At 40.3% G+C, this 23,084-nt stretch overlaps 1 protein-coding gene across 1 annotated transcript in view; it reads right to left on the bottom strand.

The window, feature by feature from the left end:
• Window positions 1-7,271: 7,271 nt before the first annotated feature.
• The window catches only part of LOC140146520 (monocarboxylate transporter 12-like), a 33,904-nt gene continuing 18,091 nt past the window's right edge, over window positions 7,272-23,084 (bottom strand). Inside the window, exons 2-5 of the mRNA XM_072168395.1 lie at window positions 14,089-14,426; window positions 12,654-12,797; window positions 10,223-11,488; window positions 7,272-8,785 (exon numbers count right to left, since the gene is read on the bottom strand). Coding sequence (XP_072024496.1) covers window positions 8,616-8,785; window positions 10,223-11,488; window positions 12,654-12,797; window positions 14,089-14,323 — 1,815 coding nt within the window. The 5' untranslated portion in view covers window positions 14,324-14,426 and the 3' untranslated portion in view covers window positions 7,272-8,615. The remainder of the gene's footprint in view (window positions 8,786-10,222; window positions 11,489-12,653; window positions 12,798-14,088; window positions 14,427-23,084) is intronic.

Here is a 23,084-nt window from a genome sequence, read left to right as displayed (position 1 = left end):
TTTTTAACCAAGTTAAACAAAATATTGTGATAACTTTTCTAGTGGTCCAATGTAATTAGATTGGCAAGGTTACTGCTGCTCTTATGAATATCTTGAAATGAATTTTACACAAAGCAGCCGTTTTGGAACCAAACTCTTCATATGAAAATAAACATTGTTATACAATTCTGAAATGTTGGGCACTTTTTTGGTTCAATTCACCAAATGACGTCACAATATAGCGCTGTGCTTAAGATTACGAGCTTTCGATGCATCACTATACAAAATATCTTTTCAGCTCAACCAGAAATTGCTGGTTATACTAGGACCGAATATAATTATTATCATAAACTATAGGCAATGGTTTGAATGCTCAGTGAGTGAGTTTTAACCATGAGCATGATGAGAAAATGACGAATCAGGCTCTTCGTTTTAATGAAAACCCCGGTAGGACATGATTTGATGGTGTGAGCCCCACCGGCGTGGTTCTGATATTCGTCTCAGGATAGCTCTGTAAAAAAAACAATATTGTGCTCAATTGCATTATAGGCCTAGGCCTAGCCTATATGTAATGCAATTGAGCACATTAATGTAATCTCCTATAGGGGACATGGCCTAGACGTTATTTCATAACAAACGTCAAAATAAACAACGTCGGACATTATATAATGTATTTGGTGCCAACGCCTTCTTGGTAAGCCAGTACTTTACATGTGGGCGACAACAGGACTATATGACTTACATACAGACAAGAAGAATCCAGTTGAATTTGAATTGCTCAAAGTTTTGCTGGACCATCGAGTCCAGTCTACAGGAGTGTATCTTGCTTTAATACTGAGCAGTCTTTTGGGCACCTTTTGGTCTTACATGGACCGTACCCGGGTCGTCCAAAACGCGACAGTGGACCACAATTCAGTATCGAAGTTACGTAATGTTACTATGTCAACGGGATCACGCGCTTGAGTTATGAACCACGATCGAAACAATCACCACACAAAGTATATGGCACTTGAAGGCATATCAAAATAGCGTGATCCGGTAACCAAGAGAATTACGTAACCACTTCGATGCTGAATATACTGCAGAAGCCCCATGGTTCAGCTATGGTGCGGTAACCGCTCTAGTTTCCATAGTGACATGGTGCCTCTAAAACAAAGGTTTTTGAAAACATAAAACTCAATGGATGTAGAATTCATTTCAAGATTGAAGGGGAAATGCGACAATTTGCCTAAAATTCGGCACGTTGCACCTAAAACGTGGAAATTTATCAGATGTAGTCTTATTTTGATTGCGCCGGTGGAGGGGGCTCTCCCTGATGCCGTCATTGTCTGCCTTTTTGTCAGGTCTCTGCCTTTTTGTCGGGTCAAAGGGAGTCTTGAACCTACCGTCCTCAATCATTGGTTCACTCTTCAAACAAATATTATTTTTAGGCAAAGATTCACCTTCTGTCTAATATCAGTTCAAGAGAGAAAATCATTCAATCCAAGATTTTGAGCTAGCTGTGAATTTCAGATCAATCTTGATCTAATATTAATTATAGCAAATGATAATCAAATTTGCGATTATATATATTTTGGTCCAGGGTCTATACGACTATGGTTAAGAAGATTCATCGCCCCCGGAGGGTGGGGGGCACTGAATATAAATGACCATACGGATGTGCTATCCCGGAAAGACCCCTTTTTTGGATTCCGCAGCTCCGAAAGACCCCTAAATTTGACTAAATAGAGCTCCGAAAGACCCTTGATTTTGATAACTTCAGCTCAAAAAGATCCCTAAATTGCTCATTCCTCACATTTCTGGTTTTATTTTCAGGCGAATTTAGACTTCGTTTTCAACCAGAAAATCAAACAAGCTATCAGCTCCCAAAGACCCAACACCTGCGGGGGAGCATACCCACAAAAACGGTTCTGTATCGCATTTTTGGGGCCATTTTCGATGGTTTTGGAAACATTTATGGTTCTTTGGAGAACTTCTAAGGGTTCTCCTGAGAGGACAACTCAGTTAGAACCTTTATTTCTTAAAGTGTATAGGGTCAAGACTGAATCAATCTGCATTATTTGCATCGTACAGCTACCGTATTATATAGTGTGGGTTAACCTGTTGACTTCTGATTTGGTATAAGATCACAAGAAAACGTGTTTGATAGTCAGCAAAAATCAAGCGAAACAATTTCCGAATTTTCCTTTCCGTGCATAAATTAATGGTTCAGTGGACAAACTTTTATTTTAAAGGTGCATGGTTGGCCTTTTCTTTTTTATCATATGTTGATTTCTCCCGTTTTCTACTTTACGCGCAGCTAGCGCACCTATCACCAAAACAAATAATTATGAGTTATTGCGCCAGTGGTTTGGGTGGATTTTAGAAGCAACAAGAACTGTCTTTAAAAAAGACAACAAAGTTTATTTTGATTTTAATGAATTACCTCAATGTACACTTGGAGAATAAAGGTATTGTTTTTAGCCGCTGGAGTGCATCTATCGTCTTATAACACGGGCGACATCATTATTTTAAGTAAAACAACGAGGCGAAGCCGAGTTGTTTTACGCCAAAAATAATGATATATTTATAACACGGCATGGATCCAGCATTGTTTGTGATAGGGGGCAATCGAGTGAGTCAGGTATGTGTGATTTTTTCAGAAAATGTCTGTTTTTCATATGTTTAACCCAATAATTTATAGAAATATTATCATCTGCCGAAGCACTGTGCTCAGTTGCTGAATTACTTCGATAGCCATATTAATTAATAACAGCCTATTCTATGCATGGTAACAGGGCTAGCACACATTAGCGTATAAGATAGTGATGCATGTCGGGAGAAATCTTACGTGGTCGGGGCAAAGTGGACCGGGGCAAAGTGGACAATAGTCCAACGTGGATGGGGCAAAGTGTAACACAGGAAACAGACCCCACTCAGAACTATGCAATAGAAATTTATCCGGCCATAGTATATTGATATACCTTGATGTATATGCCCCAAGTGGTGTTGACAATGAAGACATACATGAAGGGGTGCATGCATTTCTGCAACGTCCCCTCCACGTTTCACTCTACCCCGGCCCGATACCTGGGGCAAAGCGGAATGACTTTTTTCAAGTTCACACCATTTAATAGAACTGCATTTTTGATAAACCTTATTATTGTCATTTGTAAGTTGCAGTCCTATAAGGTAAGATTTTGAACCTTAAGTTTTGCCTTTCCTTGCTTCGTAATCCTGTTTGGGCTGGATCCGGGGGCTGGATAAAAAAATTTGGTCCACCGTTGCCCTGGTCTCCTCTAGGCTATAGGCCTATCCCTCTCTCATAGTTCTTAGGCTCCAGTTCATCTGGGGTGCAATTGATTCAAAGTGCTTCTCAGCACAATGTTCTCATACGCAGTAAACTGCGAATAAACTGAATGACCTAGGCCCTATACCCGGGCCCTATATCATCATCCTTCGGCTGCGGAGCAGGCGACCACAAGATTTCTCCAGTACAGCGATCTTTGGCAACGCGAGCGGTACGGCTATCTTTTCTGCTTCACTCCGTGATACGTTGTATGTTGATAAAACTAAAAATCTTCCCCCCCCCCCCCCACATGCCAACCCCTCTTAATGCCCGATTTTGAACCCCAAATGGCGCAGCGAGCAGAAAACGGCCCAAATATATATATATGGTCGAATCCAACCAAAAGTGTCCACGGGCCAAAAATAAAATCCGAAATAAAAATGTCTCCACAATTTTTTTCCTTTTGCCCATTGATTGATGACATATTGGCCTTATAGGAACCAAAAGTGCCATTACTAATCTTGAAAAATAAATCCAGGACGTGTGATAGTAAATGTGATATCAAAACCCAATGTTACCTACGAATACCACTAGGATGCTTTCACTATCGCAATACTAATCAACCTAAAACAAATGGAATATTCCCATTAACGTTTTTTTCGTGTAATGTAGACCACAGGGAGTCAGGAAAATGCTAGCTCAACCAGAAAATATTTGTTTTTATTTTTGTAACGCGATCAATATGATCTTAGTCAATTTATGCTAGTTTATTTTGGAAAGTGAAGTTTAGGTCAGTTTCTGTATTTTATTTATCAAATGAGTATGAATCAATTTACACATTGTATTAGAACGAGTAGGATATATGTTTTCAAGAATATTAGGAATTATACGCATACACCTAACGCTTTATACAATGAAAAGGTGAAGAAACCCGGGTATTCGTAGGTAACATGAGCGATTTAACAATATCTATATTGAGTTTAGAGGTTTAAATTTTGCTATTATGGTAATTAATTAATAAAATGGTAGTTTTTAGATCTCTTTCAGATGGTACGTCCAAATGAATAAATGCTATTACCTTAGATCAAAAAATGTTGATGCTTTTAGCAAGATTTTGACCACTTCATTTTGATATTCAAGTATTTAATCAGCAATTTTACATAATAAATAATTGTTGAATGAATCCGTATATGGGTAATAATAGTGTCCTGGGGTACCGCTTAAAGTTTTTGACAATTAATTTCCATTGGTAGAGACACTTCATTACACATGTCATGTATTATGATGTATTCGTAAGTAACATTTCAGTATTTGTAGGTAAGAATTAGACTTTTGGTGGATATCGCAATCAAAACTTCATTTTATAAAGCACTTTGAATGTATTATTTTTTTATGTGCGTTTATTGATACTTTAGACCCTATCATGTATTAATAATGTCGGTTCACAGCGGTTCAAAGAGGATTGAAGTAAGAAACGAAGGCACTGAAGTGACTTTAATTTGCTTAATTGCACACAAATCGCTTAAAACCGTTATTGCAGACTTGTGAAGTCCATCTTGGAGTCAGTTACGTCTTGTGGCCTTTCGTTTGAGGGCAACTACAATTAGCTTTATACCAGGGTCCATCAATGTGTTGTCTAGATCATGAGACAATGAGAACAGTCGTTTTTTCCATGGTATTCGTAGGTAACCTTAGCGAAAACGTCAAAAGTTACCTTCGAATAAATCAATTTGGACACAAATTACTCGGCAACCAGAAGGTCGGTAAACATTTAAATGAAGCACACATGACAGTTGACAAATCCAAGTATTTATCCCTTCTAATCTTCTTTGAATCTGATTTTCTTTCAAATGAGCAGACCGTCGTCTATTTCAGTACATATTTTTCACCAATTAAGCCGTATTCAGTTTTGCATGATGGGCATGTGAATTCGCAACTTTCATTGACATATGATTTGATAGCAAACATACAGGCCTTTGTTATGTACCAATATGGGCATTGGCATGAATGGCGGTGTTTCACAATACTGTCATGATGTCAAATTGTATTCGTAGGTAACATTCGGTTACCGAAATTTACCTACGAATACTTGCTTTTATTGTTGACATCTCAGAAATATTTAAACGCAGGCTATTGAAACTTGGTAGAAATAAAGAGTGTATTACCCTGCACCTATTGCTTAACTATTGTTTACTATTCTCTCACTTTGTGGAAATGGCACTGCTTTTAACATGTATTCGGAGGTAATGCATCTTTGTTCCCAAACCGACCTTTGTGCCATTTAGAATTTCTGGCAGCTAAACACATTAATAAAGATGTCCGATTGCAATGCATTTCAGTATTGGACATATCAAAGCTTGTATCAATTGCGCATTTATTAGTGATTTCCATTTTTAAAGATATATCTAGTGCTATGAAAAATTGTATTCGTAGGTAATGTAAAAAATACCACTCAAAAAATTATCACAAAAATTCATAAGTATGTACAAATATGTGAAAAATTGAACAGGCAATCTTTGAATACACACCTTTCAGGAAATCAATTTAGATTCAATCCAATGACTTCTTTTCATAACTGATTTATATGTTTTTAAAAATACCTTAAGAAATATTTTGAATAAATGGGTAAAAATAGCATGTTTTGGGGTCTCTGTGTCTAAGTTTGTCACAGAAGGGGTCTTATTATATATGGCGCGAAGCGTATGATCAAGGCGAATAAACACAATACAAAACGAATGCCAATTGATTAATACTTTTAAGTTATGGCCCTGAACATGCCGTGTACACTTTTCGTTGGATTCGACCATATATATACCAAAAATGATTGTCCCCCTTTCTTAATCTATCAACCCTCCCCCTTTTTTGTCTTGTCTCCCCCCCCCCCCTATAATTCACCCCGAGTTCACATTTATTATCACACCACCCCTAAAGACATCGTAAGAAGGGTCATGCATGACGCGGAAATACTCTTTTAGACTAGTTGCCTATTTTGGTTACACATGATGTCGTATACACTAGAAGTGTTCTATATATTATCCTGCTTGACCCACACGAAAATCCGTGAAACTAAAGAAGGCGCACATGTGCTTTCATTTTATTTATACGTCTCAATTGTGTTGGAGTCGTATAAAGAACTCAATTATTACATTCTTTACTGGAAGTTCCTATACCACACATAATCAAAACTCGTGTTGAAACTAAATATCATACGCCATTCAGTCGTACAGCTGAATTGAATTACTCTATCGATAGCTGTATTACCTCAAACGTTGTATACCGTTGTGTCACATGTAAAGATTGTATTTTATACGTTGAAATACGAATAGGGAATATACATATTGAGTTTAGGCGGGTGCAAAGATCGGGCGCTAAACTTTTCAAGTTTTACCACATGTGTTTACCGTCTCATTGCACTAAAAATCTACGGTGTACTTTTCATATTAAGAGTTCCCCCTCCCCGGGGCTCCCTCCCGCAAATGTCCATATCAAACAGGCCCGGCAAACAGGCGCAAAATATGTTTGTCCATCCCTACCATAAAAATAGTTTTATTTTCTTGAATGTTTTGAAATGATTGATACAAACTCTAAGGAAAAAGGTTCGACTCAGAACCTATTTTGTCTTGTACGCAGAACCTTCTCCCAAAATGGTTCTAAATATTATTGAACCACAAAAGGTTCTATCAGCTTTGTTGGTTATACAAAGAACCATTTTTTTTGGTTCACCTTTAAAAATGGTTCTTTGTCAATTGTTCTACAGAACCTAAAAGGGTTCTCGAACCCATAAAATGGTTCTTTAATTGAAAGTTTTTTTGCCCATAGTGGGGCAAGTGTTTTTGTTTAAACTTGAGTAGGCTACTTCCTCCATGCAGGTCACTCGTCATTTTTCAATCAAACACGAACACTTAACGTATAACACGTACAAGTTTATTCATAATCAATCTTGTTGTGATATAATATCATAATTCATTCATTTCCATTCATGATATTCGGTAAAATATTAGACAAGATATATTTAATCAAAATATATCTTTACTTAAACACTGTTACAGAAAGCCCGTATAGGACCTATACATAATGATGTTATCATTCACTTTCAATATCATCTGCTATATAACTGAACAGATGGAGCAATGTATACCAACTAAATGTGGGGAAACACAGACAATATACAGAAAATATAGTTCGGTAGCCAACAATGACCAAGTCCAAAATCAATAGAAGTGTAAATCCTGCAAAGTGAAATGCAGGCAAAATGCAGGCGACAAGAAACATGTAACAAACACGTTTTGGTTTTATTAAAAAATGTTCAAATGTTGGGCAAATATTTTTGAAAAATAGTTTGGTCAACTCTTACATGTCTTTTACATTACGTTAGAATGTTTTGCATTAAGTTTTCAATGAAATTTTTGGAACGTTATCAAAACGTTTTATGCCCTTTATAATTATTGTAACCCGACAGTAAAACATTTTTTTGTGAAACGTTTTGTGTTTGCTGGGTATCACACTTTATAATACTGTGGTTCTATACGGGTTGTAGTCCAGTTTATACTGTGGTTCTATACGGGTTGTAGTCCAGTTTATACTGTGGTTCTATACGGGTTGTAGTCCAGTTTATACTGTTGTTCTATACGGGTTGTAGTACAGTTAATACTGTGGTTCTATACGGGTTGTAGTCCAGTTTATATGTTCAGACCTTGGTATGTTGGATGGGGAAAATTTTAGAGGTCTTCCGCAAATAATTCAAATTCAACTGGCAATATACAATGTCTTCATGGTCTTTGTAGGATATTGCTCTTATTTACTGATTACTGAGACTAGTCCGAGGGAGGTGTCGCCACTTCGGATTGGGTGGGGATGTGAGGCTGGGTCTCCGGAAAACTAACCGAGATTTATGGTTATCTCAACATTTACACTAATTAACAGTTGGCTATAGTTGTCTAAAATAATGGAGCGAGCACCGTGCGTAGAGTGATGTTTGTTCTCGGGGACTCAAACTCAACCCCAATACCCGCCTGCCCCGCCACTGAACACAAATGTCTGAGCGGGCACGGAGTCACCCACACTGACGATGGCTAATGGCTTTAGTTTGTACGGCTATATGGGCGATGGCGATGACTGGAGCACGGTGTCACCCACACTGACGATGGCTTTAGTTTGTACGGGCTATATGGGCGATGGCGATGACTGGAGCACGGCGTCACCCACACTGACGATGGCTTTAGTTTGTACGGGCTATATGGGCGATGGCGATGACTGGAGCACGGCGTCACCCACACTGACGATGGCTTTTGTTTGTACGGCTATAAGGGCGAGGGCGATGACTGGAGCACGGAGTGCACACTGACGATGGCTTTAGTTTGTACGGCCGCTATATGGGCGATGGCGATGACTGGAGCACGGTGGCACCGGCTTCTTGTGACCGACTTTCACATTTCTTGGCGATAATTACGCCGAGAATAGAGAATGTTGCTATCGCAAACGTTGCACCGGATTGAATGAACGAAATATTGTAATCCCCAGTGATGTCTTTGATTAGACCTGTAAAAGGGTGGAAAAATAGCAAAAACTTAATGTATCGTCATAAGACCGTGTCATATCCGACGCCTTGCGAATGATATCCTGTTGGCGCAGCGGCTATGTTTCCGCCAGCGGCTAAAATGTGCCTTGGCATCTTCCGCATAGGGTCGAGAAGAAGAACAAAGCTCTGCAACCTAATTAATCACTTTGAGCAAGATACTATGGCCCAGCACCGAAAGTTGCTACGTATGCATGTCGCAATGCGAAATTTCCCGCAAAGACGTCGGACGACAAACTGTCCTATAAATAGTCCCGACGTTTTTACGGATGTTTTCCGTTGCGTCAGACGTCACGCTGTTGGTCCTCATCTCCGCAGCAACATTCGGTTGTTTCCACTCAAAATCAGGTTTGTTTGGGGCTTTGTTGACGTCTTCGGCATGACGCCACGTGACTACAATTTAGGCTGCTAGAGATGCATGCTACGGAACTAGCCGCGGTGTCTGTTGCTATATGTCGCACTATATAGTGACTCTTGGCCTTAATATAGTTGGCGTCTTTGGCGTATAATGTTCACCACTGCGGCAAAACCTTACCGCAACGTTTTCCGCAGGGACAACCGTTAACAAAACCCCGATCAAAGCTGATCATTTGATTGGAAAATCACAGTAGGAAACCAAACGATTGAGAGGTTGCGATTCACAAATATACACATCGTACGCACGTCGATCTATAAATTCCCGTCACATGAGGGTGATTGTTAATAAATATACGGGCGTGTGACGTTTGTAAATCGCAACCTCTCTGATATGTTCCCTCATACGTACATACTATTATACCCCATGAATTGAAGATGGGCATCCCTACGAAATAAGATTCCCTCCCTGTCTGTGACAGCAAATGCGCACAACACAGAAGAATAAGTTAAGGATCCTGCTTTGAGGAGATCTATTCACAGTGAACATGTAGCGGCGTAAACCCGGGCGTGCACAGGTTTTCAAAAGGCCTCGATCCGTGCAGCTCAAAAAACTAAAGACTTTTCTTTTCTTCTGGAAACGTACCGAGCTGATGATCAAAAATGATTAATTGTTGAATTGCTGACGAATTGGAAACGTTCACTACACAATAGTCATGATAATCATGCTGATTTCAATTCAATTTTGCTCTCGTTTCTTTTTGATGATCGACTAGATCTCTGGGTGCATTCCCTCCACTGACTTACTAAAGTGGGTGACCGTGGCTTTCCACCCTCCCCCTTTGCGCACGTCACTGTGAACATGCAACCATTATAATTGAAGACCGAATTAAAAAGACTAGTTTGCGTATTATGACGTCCTGTCCACCAGACCAAAAATGCTGTACTGCGCAGATCAGCAACCAATCACGCCGTGTATTTGCCCTAACGTCAGACGCAAACTAGTCTTTTTAATTCGGTCTTCAATTAAAACATTTCCAACTCACCTGCCATAAGACCTCCAGTAACAACCCCCGTCCCATCAAACACCATGGCTATTCCATACGCAGACCCCATTCGTTTGAGTCCAACAAGGCTTCGCATCACCACAGGTATAATCGGGTAAAATACGCCGGAAGACATGCCCAGCACAATCGCAGACACCACGAATCCCGAGTACCTTTTCGCAACCACTGCCGCGAAAGCACCAACACATCCTGTGGCCAACGCTAAGGCGTACATGGACAAGGGTGTGATGAGTTTACGGTCTATAAACCATCCGTGGCTGAGTCTGGCGCAGAGACTCCCGATGGCGTAGGAAGACAGAATAAAGGCTGCCGCGTCCTTGTTGATCCCGTTCCCTATTGCTTTAGCTACAACGTGAGCGTAATAACCTTGGATGGCATATGCCATTAGGAAGTTGACAACACATACAACAAGAACGGCGGGACTATCCAAAAAGAAAGTTTTTTTCCTGAAAAACTTGCGCCAGAAATCTTGTCCATCACATGGATCACTTTCGTCATCGACGTTTGCTTCAGGTATTGCGTGAAGTTGTAAGGCACCGTTTGATTTCACATCAGCTACCCGGTTTTGAGAGGTCTGTTGAGATGTCCGCGATAGGTCCTCTCGATTAATCTCCTCTGATGCAAGTGATATACTACTGGCAACTGGTAATAGTTGAACCTGGCTTTCACTAGATGGTAATGTGACCGGTCTACCACTGTCGTTACGATTGCACTTTGCCGATTCTTGCGACTCTATTTTAACAGAATCTTTGCAGTTTCTAAAGTCCTTCGAACTGTATTCATCAGAAGGCAACGACAGACTACTGTCATTTTGTGGTAATAGGTGAATTTGGCTTTCATTTGGTGGCAGGCGTGGGAATGTTATAGCACCGTCGTCTTGATTGCACTGTAGTTCTCCCTCAGACGCTCGTGTCTGTAATGCACCGCCCACACCGCCATTTGTTCTACATGTTTTATCTCCTTGACTGACTTTAAAGTAAGCTGAAGATTTGCGTCTTTTGTAAATATGATGTATAGGTCTAAACAAAGCAGCTGCTACTAAAGTGTTAAAGACGAGTCCGCCTTCGATGAGAACGGCTCCACGCCAGCCGTAATAGTCAATAAGGAGCTGAAGGAATGGGGCAGACACAAATTGTCCTATACTGGAGCCTAGCCACGTAAGACCATTGGCTAAGGCGTGACGCTTGTTGAAGTAATGACTAGTTGCAATACTGGCTGAAAGATGAGGGAGTGAGCAACCCACACCTATGAGAGAACAGAAAATGGATATTAGTGATTACACTTAAAAACTCGGGTCTATCCATATCCGTCCCAGCTGTACGTTTGGATAATACACATTGTACCATGTATACTTACAGCTGGAAGACAAGAGAAAGAGACTACGGAAAGAGAGCAGCAACAGGACTCCCACCGCTGCAGACTTTTACCTGCAATTATCATGATTATTGCAGTCGGACCTGCCTATCTCGCATCGGCCTCGTCAGTCACCAGCGAGCCTGTCGCGGGCAAACATGGACAACAGCCTTTAGATCTTCGTTAGCGAAGCCAAGACGAGAGAGACGTACATATATTGCGCGGGTCAACCTCCGTTCGGTCGACACTTCACTTGCTCCTCAACAAACCCTAACCCTAAATGAATGAATGAAAAGTTTAACCAGTTTCTCACGACTTACTTATTTAGCTGTGGTGGCCTGCGGCCGACATCCATCGACCTTCAGTGCCAGCTGATGTTACTGGGAGGTTGGAGGGGCCACCCTAACCCTACAGATCTAATCCTAACCTCTATACTCTAACTTCCCTGTCCTATTGAAAGTCTTAAGTAATTCGGTCTTTGTTGATGGAATGTCGAACGAACGATGGGAGGAATCACGTGAGACTGGTTACCGCAACGTATACTGTGCGCAGATTGGATAATGATTTCAAGAAAATCAATTTTTGATTTTCGCAAACGTAGTTTAGGAAATTCGTTGCGAGAATTACTGTTCCAGTAGTTCAATTCCGCTGCACTTTGCGGTGCATGCGTGAATCATGCTTTTCAGAAACTACGCATGCCCAGATCAGGATTCTAGGAGACGGAATAGTTTACGGGAAATCCAGATTACGTGAATCGTTGATGAAATTGATTCTCGGACTCATTTGAATCCTTATAATTGGGAGTATGGCCCCGGGTATGGGTGATAGAATTTTGTTTGTGAAGACCTGAATCTTTTGTTTTTTCCTTTCTTTCATGTTCTAATATCATTCCGTGTTCATGATGTTTGCTTGAGCTGAACACCGCTCACCGAACACCACTTATAATAACACCGCTGAGCTGAGCAACTGGTTTTTAGCCAATGAGGTAGAGCGATTTTTGTTGCGTTGGGAAAAGCGCGGTATCTCATGGGTCAAAAACTAATCACTCGTCGCTTACCTGTTACCATACCAATGGTAAAGAAGAGCTGCAATGGCGACTGCGCAAACACACTAGCCACATAGCCGCAGCCGAGTATCGTGCCACCTAGAAAACACGCTTTACGGCAGCCAAGATACTTCACACAGACACTACCGAATGGACCTGAAATGTTGGAGAATATAAAGTGAAAGTTAAAGGGGTAACCCTATTGGTTTAGAATATGGATTGTCTGCACAATTACGAAATGTCAAATATCGTCCCCTTATTATGCATCTATGCACCCCCCCGTCAAAAAAAGAGAACATTTTCAGAGTAAAATGTGTAGTGGCACACGCCAATTGCATCGTGGTTTCGCATCATTGTAAACTGCGAAACACGAAGATATACCGTATTCCCGGTGTATCATGAGAACAGTGATTTTATGGTTATTTAGTTCACTTATCATGCTTATATACCATGCTATAGAAAACTTGCCGCATTTAATCATATAAAGGAGTATCAGTCCCAGTCTCAGCAAGCTGTTACTAAGAAGTAGAAGCTTTTTAATATTGAATGTTCATATAATGTCCCGACTTCATCGAAGTCAAATTCCAGGAGCTACCTGCAATGCAAATGGGCGTGCAGGGGCGTGGGAAATTTCGCTAGCTTCATGAGCGTGGTAACCCACAAAGTAAGGTTTTTTTCGGAAATACATCGATTTGGAACGCCACTTTTGAGGATCGGGTCATGGGCCTTTAAACCAGGGTTAAATCAATCGTCATTATTAGTGCAAGAAAACCGTATGTGCAACTTGAGCTGTCTTTTGTCATTTAAAATATGAGGCACTGTTGAAGTGTTTACGTCAGAGGTCAGAGGGTACAGAGACAAAATTTACTTGGACTCATTCAATATTATTGACCATTTCGGTAAATTTAATTGCCTTTGCGAGTAGATGTCGCCATTTGACGTAACGCTGATGCGCATATCGTTTAGCGAAAACTGTTACTGCGCATTTCAAAGCCGTGAAGTGCCTCAGTTACGATGTGCTCATTGGCGTGACGACATCTCAGGTCTAACCGCAAAGAATTATGGGATTTACCGAAGAGGTCAATAACGAAATCTACCACGATGGATGATGATGAGGTATGCGATTTTCTTGCAATCACGCTCAGCGCGGTTTGGAAGAGAATGAATTGATTCTTTTATACCATTGTAACTACAAACATGCTCAGGTAACCCAATACGAATACCCAATACTAGACGTAACTTTATACGAAGGGTCCCTGTAATCCCAATTACTTACGAAGGCTACTGTTCGTAGTTTAGTGAAATGGAAGTTACGAGCGATTTCGAGACTTACGAAGCTTCTTAAAGTTTAGTGAAATGGATCCTGCTGATAGTAAACTTCGGGAAATAGCCAAGAATAATGACAGAAAAATTGTAATGTATACAGAATTTCTTAACATTTGCTTACCACTGAGAAACGTCACCGCCAAACCCGAGCTCACAATCCATCCGAGTGTCGCCGAACTCGAACCAAATTCTTCCTGCAACGGAACTAAATAAATACTGATGGTTTGTAGCCAACCCACCCCGAAGAAGATGCACATGTGAGCACCGATAACAACGGCCCAACCCCAGCCTCCATCAGGGGCTGGGTGCTGATGAGCAGCTAGCTTCTTCTCCTTCTTCTTTTTGACAGCCGCCATGGTAGCGGAGGTATGAGCGTCCTATACTCGGATGGCTAGATCCTAATGAAGTTTTTGGAATGTATGTCGTGCCCTATGTCATGTATGTAGCATCAGTCCATTTCTGAGGAAAGGAAACAAAATGACATAATTATATGTTTGAGTTGCTATGGGATATTTCAGATGAGTTTGCAGACAGTTAGCTCTGCAGCTACCTAACCGAGCACTCAATAGGTACGGCATCGGGCGAGGACGCCGAGTGCATAATTTTCTTGAAGGAGTTCGGCAGCTACACTTCGTTTCACCTTAAGTTTGGCAGTGACGTAGGTGCGTATTTTGTCAGTCGCAGAATCGAAACGCGCGCACCATCCTTATCCCGCAGAGCATATACTTAGTACACATGCGAACAAGAGTGATTTGTCGGCACACTTGCGGCGCAAACGCATAAACATGGTAAAAGCACTGACATTACTACAAACTCGAGGGGAACCGAAGTCACTGAAAGTGTAGCCGTACTCATGATTACTTCACGGTTATATTGGGCAATATAGTATAATAAAAGTAACATGTATTGTCCCGGGGGAGTGGCACTTCAATATGAAATGGATATAGGTGTAGGGCTGGCACTTTCGCACTAAGGGGCGTTCGGTGAGAGCAAAATGTAAAAAATATGGGGTCATTGGGTGAGAACATGACCTTTTTTAAATGGAATCTTTGGGTGAGAGCCGAAACAGCGCCACAAAAACCTCGAAAATTGAATTTCTAGTTCTAAATGGCTTCAAATTTCATTTTTTTTTTTTAATAAGTAACAAAATTAGTGAAAAATGAAAGTTGCTGTTCAAATTGAACTTGTAAGGGTCTTTGGGTGACAGATCAAATGGAAAAATAGGGGGTCTTCGGGTGACAGAGCATGTGTTCGCAAAAAAATATGGGGTCTTTGGGTGAGAGCGATGCTGAAAAGGGGGTCTTAACAGCCCTACATACGCGTCACCTCCAAAGTTGGAGTGCCCCCCCGGGTGTATTGTATCTGACAATTATACAGTATAATTAGGAACATAATGAGCATAGGCTAATAAAATAATGCGTATCGCTTATTGAGAGAAAGTTGGACGCGTAAGGAGATGTTAACGCGTCCATTTTTGTTAAACTGCACCAAAATGAAGTTTATTTCGTCAATTTGATATCACACAAAATCAAACAGATTAGGCGGTGTGACGTTACATATAGCCTAATCTGTTCCACTCACATGAAGGGAGCGACGGTCGGCGCGTGTCCTCAATCGATAATGCTGGTTTCATACTTTCCTGCCGCTTGCCGCTCTGACGATGATTTTGTTCCACTGCGCAATCGCACAAAAACGCTATATCATGTATATCGATCACTCCACCGCTTTGCCCAAGCGGCAGCATCTCTGGGACTCGGAGCGGTGCCGCTCTGACGTATGAGAACAAAATACGATTTTGGAGCGGTGCAGAGCGGCAACAGAGTCATGCCGCTGCAGCTCAGCGGTGTGCCGCTTCGCACTTGCAGACCGGTGCAAGCGGCATGGTGAAGCGGTCAGCGGCAAAAAGTATGAAACAGCATAATAATCCGCCTTGATCGTGCGGTCTTTCAATTTGGGGAGAGTGTAGGGGAAAGTGGGGTAATGCCGGACTGTGGGGAATCCCGGACACATCGATTGCAGCTAAACGGAGAAGGGTGGTACTATTATACTACCTTAGGGTATTAGCTACCTCAAGGTGTACCTCACGTGTACTACTACCAGCGCTTTGGGTCTCGTCTTTCTTTGTGAAAATTACGAAAAAACAGAAATTGTCATTTTTGACTTTTTATCTGAAAAGTGATTTACTAGCTGGGTGACAGTTAATGCGACAAGGGACACAGATAAAGTATGGACAAAAATTATGTTTGATACTTGATTGTTAGCTGGAGGTATGAATTTTGGTATCTTAAAAATGTATTAGTAGAACAAGCACTGAAAAAATAAATCGGGACCGCGAGGGGTAATCATTACCCCATCATTTTTTACCATTTTGTTTTTTAATTATAACTTATTAACTATAGATGTTGAGTTATTAAAAACTAGTTACTAGTTAGAACATCACTCCTACTTTGCATTGATATGATTTTCACTGATGAACTTCATTTAATCTTGTACCTGTGTAGCCTTAACGAAAGGTGCCCGGGATTACCCCACTTTCCCCTACATTCTTGACAAGCGTACATCCTTTTACACGGTTGTTTCATCTTAATACTAATTATGGCGTGTCCGTCCCTCTGTCCGCGCGCTATCGCGTGCGAGTGGCTCGCTAACGCGTGCTCGCGGTGCGTATAACGCGAGCTCGCGGTGCGTATCGCGTGTGCGCGGTGCGCTATCGCGTAGTGCGCGGAGCACCGACGGGCGTAGTGCGAGCATCGGAAAGCATTACAGTGACTAACAGGTGCATCTCATCGGACCACCAATAGGCCTATTTTAAAGACATGATTAACATAAAAATCATCAGTTATGGTAAGGCCTATGTAACCCGTTTGCGTTCACATTTCTCCCGATTGAATTGACGGCCTACATCCAGACACTACTAAAATTTCGGGGTATTTTTGGGTCCTCCGATGTGGTTGCAGGACAGGGTTTGGAAGAGGCGAACGATGGGTTTTCAGATTATAGGTTCCGAAGTAAGCGTCACAGCTACAAAACAGAGTTGATAGTTGTGTCTTAATCATTGAGAGACGTATATCGTATATGAAAGGTCAGGACAAGTATTATAGGTAACGGGTGTTGGGTAATTAGAGATAGGCCTATCACGAGAACCGCCCAACCCGAGAACCGCGAAATCTAGTTATGTATAACTGTGTCATTTTAAAGTCAAGTTGAACAATGATGGCGCTATTTATCTTGTTGTTAGCCTCTTCACACTTGTATACTGGTATTAGAACTTCTACTAACAAATGGAGAGGAAATTTTCAGAAATTTTTTTATCATGAAATGTAAGGAATAAGTCATTATTTGGCTAATTTAAATTTAAAATATATGTAAATAGCGCCCTCAATTTCCACACAAATGAATAGTTTATAGAATAAAAATTATCACAAAAAGCAAAAACAAAATGATTTTTTTAAAATAAAGAAACGAAAATATAGTGTATTGGTGTGATAGTTAGAAAAAATGACAAATGATCAGCACATCAAATAACCGTATATTTACATTTGGCATGTTTGGTTCACGGTAAATTTACACAGTAGGAATGACTGCATCTAATTCGAACAAAATGTCACTCAATCGCTAATTTCGTGATCATTCCGATTCGCAAAAGTAAAGTATACTGCAGGTAACAAAATTATCCAAACATTCATATACAATATTATTGATTGCTTTTAATTATTTGTGGTCAGGAAAGACTTTTTTCTGAAGCATGAAATGGTATCAGGCTAATATTGAATCTTACTAGCTTCATGCGCGTATTTTTTTTTTTTTTTTTTTGGGGGGCTTTGGGGCGCCAGCCCCGGGAATAAAAGCAGGGGCGGCCAAAATGAAGGGCGGCGGAAGAAGAAGGGCAGGCAAAAACAGGGGCGGCAAAAAACGAAGGGGGAGGCAAAAAGAAATAGTAAATAAAAAAGGGCGGAAATTTTGAAAAAAATGGTACTATACATGAAAATGTTGTGCTTTTAGGGCGCTTGAGCCTGAAACCCTTTTTCAAACGACCGAGAAAAAAATTGGGTCTACCTTTTCGGGCTGTTGCGGAAGGGGCGGCAAAATTGAATTTTTTTTCAGCCCCCCGGGGTTGGGGCGGCCACGGTACGCCACTGAGCTTACTAAAGTTACTAGTTGCTGGCTGGTACGGTATCGAAATACAGTTTTGATTCAGCATAATCTATATCATATGTGGGTGCAGATTTCAGTTCATTTCACACCACCAAATCACACCACCAAGCTTGTAAAAAAAAAATCACCGTTTTCATTCTGAGAAGTTTGAAAAGAAGGCTGATATGCCTTTTTTGTGATACTGATAACTGTACTTCGTGGATGAGTTTCTCAGCATAAAAAGATTACACATGTCACATTATTCCAAAATTTGAGGCACATTTTCGGATCTACACCACACAGATGTCCGGCGCTACATCATGTACATTGTGCTGTAAGATTGATAGGGTTTACATAATTTTTGATGCACCACCGCGAAAATTCGAGCGGCTTACCTACCAAAATATTGTTGGTTGATTAGGCAAAAATTATGGTGTTTTGAATGAACAGGGAGTTTTAGAGAATGGAATTCATCTAATTCACCTTTTAACACAGAGGAACTTGATTCTTGATTTGGTGGTGTGCACCCTGTAAAGCGTAGCATTTTGCATGCATGTCAACAATAATGTTCGGCAACTGTGCATGAATGTGATGTGCTTTCAATTAATCTAGAGGCTACAATGTACTTTTATTTATTCGGGGAATTGGGCAGAATAATGTCACACTTTCCACATAATCAGGGTATGTCATCAAAGCGATAATGTTGCACGCACATGTCCGGATGTCCATGCCCTTCAATTAGAAATCGACTTTAGCATGAATTAGTATGATTCAGACGTTGACTTGACAAAATTTGGACCATTCCTGCAACCGGGTTCCTGCAAAACCTGAAACACGTCGATAGACCATTTTTTATACATTTTGATTGAGCGAGTTTGATTGAACTGAAAATAAGCCGGCAACCCTGAACACTCAGTAGTGTTTTTCAATTCACCATTTCAGTAAATCCCACAAGCCTTTGCGAGTACACACGAGAACTCGTCATTTGACGTCACGCCGACTTGCAATGCGCAGTAACCTTGATAACGATGTTCGATAAACGATGTGCGCATCGGCGCGACGTCAAAATCGACATCGCAAGTGTACTCGCAAAGGCTTATGGGATTTACCTAAACGGTCAATTGTTTTAGACCTCGTGTTTTATAGACCCGGCCCCCGTACTCCGTCTATCCGCGGGTATTCATGCTCGTCGAAAATTTCGCGAAATAAGGGGTGTTTTCAGATGAAGAAACGCGATTCGCGAAACACACAAAAAAGGGGTGTTTTTTTCCAAACCACTTGTTCGCGAAATTGAAAAAAAGGTATTTTTATCGAGCAGCCTTCGCGTTTCTGCCAGAAAAGGGTATATTAGAAATATCGTTCGCGTTTTAGCGAAAATAGGGGTATTGTCGAAGGGCAAATAATTCGCGAAATCGCCTAAAAAGGGGTGTTTTCCCTTTTTCGCGAAATGAAATGCAAAAGGGGGACGGGTGTTTTTAAAGTTCACCGACAAGCATGAATACCCGCGGATGCACGGAGTGCGGGGGCCGGGTTTATAGAGCACTTTAGCTAGGGAGTTGCGTCCGAGTTACGTCAAATGATGTTGAGATGTAAAAGATATTGTTTTCTGTTTGGTGAAAGGTTCATTTTTCAACATGCGGTCACTCAACTGTAAATGGGGATGAGATTAGAAGTGCAAAACTTGTGCCGAGGATTTTTGGCAGGCCGAGAGGGCGCGCGGGCAAGCAATTTGTGGCAGGCTAATCGGATGGGGGGGGGCATGGTTTTGGGGCACGCCGATGGGGAAAGCGTTTTTTGACAGGAAATTTTAAAATCCCCCCCCCCGACAGATAATTATTGCACAGCTCCTATATATGGCACAAAAATAAATATCAGGGACCGTTCACAAACACTTGTAAGGGGGGGGGGGGCTGATGCAAAAAAAGGGGGAGGGGTCCTGAAAATTTTTGGCCCTCCTAAAGGGGGGGGGGGCCTGAAAAAATGACCACAAATTTTCCTGGAAAAATTGAGTTTATATGCTTTTCTATGGGGTTGACCGATAATTTTCATGTCAAAAAAAGGGGGGGGGCCTGAAATTTTTGAGGTCTGTAAAGGGTGGGGGCCGAAAAATTTTCGCGATAAATTTTTTTTGCATCAGGCCCCCCCCCTTACAAGTGTTTGTGAACGGTCCCTCAGTATGGTGTGATGGTGAGTGACAACTGAACCCTTGTCGTCCGTGACGCCGCCACATGTTCGGCATGGTGCTAAACTGTTCGAGGATTTGTTTTAGAAATTATTTATGACATTTTTATGAATGCTCTCATGATTATGTGTCATGTAACGATGCTACTTATCTTTGTTTATGACAGTATTATGTTAGATGCACTTTCGTGACTCGGAATTTTTGAAATTTAATACATTACATTACAAACTTAATTTCTGGGAATAAACCTCATATTCTCCCTGTAAACATGGTAAAAACACCGCAAAAAACAGCAGAACACATAGGCCTATCGAAAAAAAACACATGCAGAACATAATATAATATGCAGAACATTGTCAAAATGTAACAGGTATAGAACTTGGTGTGTTCTTGTTGTTATTCGTGTGTTCTTGATGTGTTTCTGATAGTGTTCTACAAGAAATGCTCTAATCCAAATTAGGATTAAAATTCAATGTAATTGTACTAGATTGAATTTTCAATAGACATGATAGATTAAGGCCGTATAAAATTAATGTTTTGGTTCTCGTCCCCTCCCTCCTCAATTAAATTTCTGGGATTTGTCAGATTTTTTTTTTTTTTAGATTTTTCAATTATTTTAGACTTTCGAATGATTTATGAATTTTTCATACATATAAATAAGTTTATTAGAGAACAAGGACCACTTCCAAGTCTTTTTCTGGTACTCTAGGGGTTTATCCTCAGAATCTCACATTTGAAAAAAAAAGTGCCTCATCGTTTCCTCGAGCACTGTTGGAAAAGACCGAAAACTACAGACAATGCTGATTTTACACTGAAAAAAAAAAAAAAAAACACCTCCTCCCTCATCAATTCATGAAAATCCTCTGGACGAGAACCAAAATATTAATTTTATACGGCCTAATAATTAGGCCACATACAATAACGAATATCGATTCCCGTCTATAGCAAGCCATTGAGGCCATTGCGTATTGCGGCAACGCGTTGCTTTCAATAAGCAACGCGTTGTTATTAACAGCCAAAGGATCATAGCTTTTGGCAACGCATTGCTTAGTGTGTTGCTAAGAGCACCAATCACAGCGAATCTTATATAGGAGACTCGATAACATAGGACTACAGCTAATACTATACAGCAGTACTCGCCGTACGCCAGAGTTTCTAGAATGCTGCTAAAATAAGAAAATTCTTAATGCTAATTTATTGCACATTCTAGGGAAGCGTGGTTACCTTTTTGAAATCGCCTAGTGGGAGGGTTTTCAATGAAACATTTTTGTGTTAAAACTGAAGCATCCTCATGATGTATAAAAGAATATATGAATATTAACTGCACATCATATATACCCAGCAAACACAAAACGTTTTGGACATCATTCGCAAAAGGTTGTAAAAGGTTACAAGTCTGAAAACGTTTAAATGTCGGGTTATATAAAGGGTATATTAAGAGTATAAAACGTTTTCAAAACCTTAAAAAACATTTTTTGATAATATACTGCTCAGCAAACAAAAATATTTTACAGAAAACGTTTAAATGTCGGGTTATATAAAGGGTATAAAACGTTTTAATAACATTTCAAAAACATTCTTGAAAACTTGATACAAAACATTCTAAACAGAATGTTATTTTGGGGTTGAAAAATATTTTGCGAAAAATGTTTGCCCAAAATATTTTCAATAACGTTTTAAAAACGTTTTCATGACCTTTATATAACCCGACATTTAAATGTTATTAAAAGGTTTTGAAAAACCATTTTAAGAACATTTCTGTGTTTGCTGGGTTCAAATATTTTAACATAATGTTATTTAAGTATTGACACAACATTTGGCAAAAATGTTTGCAAAATATTTTACAATAACATTTTTTGAAAACATTTAAAGATATTGTTGTAGTGTGTTTTCATACAAAACGTTTTAAAACGTTATCATGACCTTTATATAACCCGACATTTTAATGTTATTAAAACGTTTTTACCTAATCCAAAAGCCAAAATATAACTTATTTAAAATGTTTTTAAAACGTTTTTGTGTTTGCTGGGTAACGATTCGAAATACCCAATCGTGCTAAATTTTATGTGGTTTAGGAGGCAGAGAATTTTATTTCAATTTTATAACACTCAATTGATGGCAAAAATTTTCCCGACTAAAGATTACTGTTTCGTCTTTATGGGAATCTAATCTCCAATATCGGGAAGAAACTTTTGTGGACCTGCGTGGAATTACCCTATAAATTGCGAAAATCCAGACCGTATATACATGAAAAATGGCTGAACCACATATTATACCGGTATAATATAGGAGTATAGCACGTGCAGCCGGAACAGCCTAGCGAGTTCAAATCGATAATGTATTGGGCATGTATATGCCCATTTTATTGTCGGATTTCTGTATGTAAAACACGCAGTTATCAACAATTGAGCGCTATTAATACACATTAATGTTTTTAAACAAATAAAATTCCAAAATATGGTACGTTTTCTGTCTTTGCTTGTCACGTGGTATATTGAATTAATGAAGTTGCGATTATATGTTTAAATTTTCACGATGACAACAACAAGTCCTTGTGGCCGAGCGGTCTAAGGCGCTGGTGATATGTCGATACTGTATAGGCCTACATGATAGCGGCGCAGTGCAGCGTGGGTTCGAGTCCGCCGGCGCCTCTGCCGAACTTAATTTCCTTTTTTTTTTTAAATTTCACATTATGTTAGGGAAATGTGGCTGGTAGAATGTATGTATGGCGAAGAGTGGTGTGAGCTAATACAGAAGCATCGAAGTCACGCTATTGAAAAGTGTGTAAAGTGTGCTGAGGC

This window comes from Amphiura filiformis, chromosome 2 (assembly GCF_039555335.1).
Source record: "Amphiura filiformis chromosome 2, Afil_fr2py, whole genome shotgun sequence".
NCBI classification, from domain to species: Eukaryota; Metazoa; Echinodermata; class Ophiuroidea; order Amphilepidida; family Amphiuridae; genus Amphiura; species Amphiura filiformis.
The sequence above is the reverse complement of the archived record's forward strand: the minus strand, read 5'-3'. Positions and strand labels throughout refer to the sequence as shown.